We start from the raw sequence: 1,928 nt of genomic DNA on the forward strand, positions 1-1,928 counted from the left end.
TGAAGTTTAATGTAATGTGAAATATGATCGTGAATAATGAATTCAAGGAGCTTAGAGAAGTTGTTAAGAAGGGTAATGGGTCTGTAGTTACTCACACAGGCAGGATTGCCTCTTTTGAATACAGGCACAATAGTTTCTTCCTTCCATGCAGTAGGGAATTGCTGCTGAGACAGGCTCAAATTGAATATATGCCTAAGTACAGGAATAAAAATTGCCGAACAGCCTTTTATGACAAACCCCAGGATATCATCCGGTCTGACACATTTAGAGGGTTTTAGTCCCTTAATGGTCTTGTTGACATCCGCATCAGAAATAGGTGCAAGAGACAGGAATTCAGTAGGTTGCGAAAGAGGGGGAAGGTCTATAGGACAATGGGTATTATAGAGGGATTGAAAATGTTTGGCAAAGGTATCAGCCACTGCAGTAGGTTCATCTAAGTGTACACCATCAACTTGAAGCTGAATGCAACCTAAAGTATGTTTCCTGAAAGAAGACACGTATTTCCAGAGATGATGAGGTTGTGATTTCAGGTCATTATCTATTGACTTCAGCCATCGAAGCCTGTCAGTTTTGATAGAGCTTTTAACAGGCTTACGATAGAAAATGAATTTGTCATAATAGTAATCAGTTTGTTTCTTTTTAAAGCGACGGTGAAAGTAATTTTTCTTACCAATGTAGTACCTTAAGGAACTAGAGTACCAGAAAGGGAATTTAGATTTGCGAGTAGGGCAACGAGGAATTGCGTCTTCCACGGCAGCTTGAACAGTAGCATTTAGGCTGGCAACTGCATCATCAGCGGAAGTAGCTCTATATACTCCTGACCAATCACATGCAGATAGGGTGTTGTAAAGCAAAGTATAATTGCCGGCGGTGAATTTTCGATGGCTGAATTTATAATCAGGATTATAGGTAATACGTGGAAGGTGGACATCAATAATTAAGGGAGGGTGATATGGATCAGGCTTGACCAAATCAGAGTAAGAAGGACCAGGCTTTAGATCGGTGAGATTAGAGAAGACTAAGTCAAGTAAGTTATGGTTGTCAACAGCTACAGCACACTGCCGAAGGCCAAGGAGACATGCGGAGGTGTATATAGCATCCCCCTTAAGTTTAGTGTAGTAGTGACAGTTGGGCAGAGGTGACCCACGTATCCAGTTAAAACCAGGAACATTGAAGTCCCCTAATAAAACGACACGAAAGCAATTGGTGTCAAGCTTGTTTTCAAGAAGTTGAAAATAATTAATAATGACTCCCGGTGGAGTGTCAGGAGAGAAATAGTGGTTGCCAATAAGCAAATTGTGGCTGTCAACTGTGGGAATCTCAACCCAAACACATTCAGAGCAGAGTTCTAAATCATACCTGCGCCTGCAGGAACCCAAGCTGGAGGGAATGGCTGTTAAGACACCACCACCACAAGCTTTGCTGGTGGATACCTGGTCAGACCGGTAAACGGTATATCTACTAGGAAATATATTGCAATCATAGTACGAATCGTTAAGCCAAGTCTCAGTCAGACAAATAATGTCAAAATCTGTGGAACAAACATTATCATAAAATTCAACATATTTCATCCGGAGTCCTCTTACATTTTGATAATATATTCCGAGACAGCTGGCAGACTTAGAACGAGATATGACCAAACCATCCATGCTAGAGTCGTTATAATCAGCCATGATTAGATGGATGTCGAGCAGCCTCCATCTACCTCGTCGTTAACTGCTGGGTTAACGGCAGATTTAACGGAAGCATCAGACACTCCAGCTTCAGATGTGCTGGGGGTAAATACTTGGTCAGGCGCAAGCTTACCATAATACGGGGCAATTAAGCATCCTGATGGCCAGACACCAACGTCATTGATTAGCGAAAATTCATCCTCAGTAACAGCGATATGGAAGGATGCATAAGTGTTAAATTTAGTTCTAAGTCTG

General features: G+C 41.8%; 1 protein-coding gene across 1 annotated transcript; it reads right to left on the minus strand.

Moving 5' to 3' along the window:
• Positions 1 to 95: 95 nt before the first annotated feature.
• LOC111868837 lies at positions 96 to 1,673 on the minus strand (the record flags this gene model as incomplete). Its single annotated transcript, XM_023859861.1, has 2 exons — positions 1,643 to 1,673; positions 96 to 1,531 (listed from the first exon to the last, which is right to left on the minus strand). Coding segments are annotated over exons 1-2 (1,467 nt in total), but the record flags the coding sequence as incomplete, so codon positions are not given.
• Between the last annotated feature and the right edge of the window lie 255 nt (positions 1,674 to 1,928).

This window comes from Cryptotermes secundus, unplaced genomic scaffold (genome assembly GCF_002891405.2).
Source record: "Cryptotermes secundus unplaced genomic scaffold, Csec_1.0 scaffold305, whole genome shotgun sequence".
NCBI classification, from domain to species: domain Eukaryota; kingdom Metazoa; phylum Arthropoda; class Insecta; order Blattodea; family Kalotermitidae; genus Cryptotermes; species Cryptotermes secundus.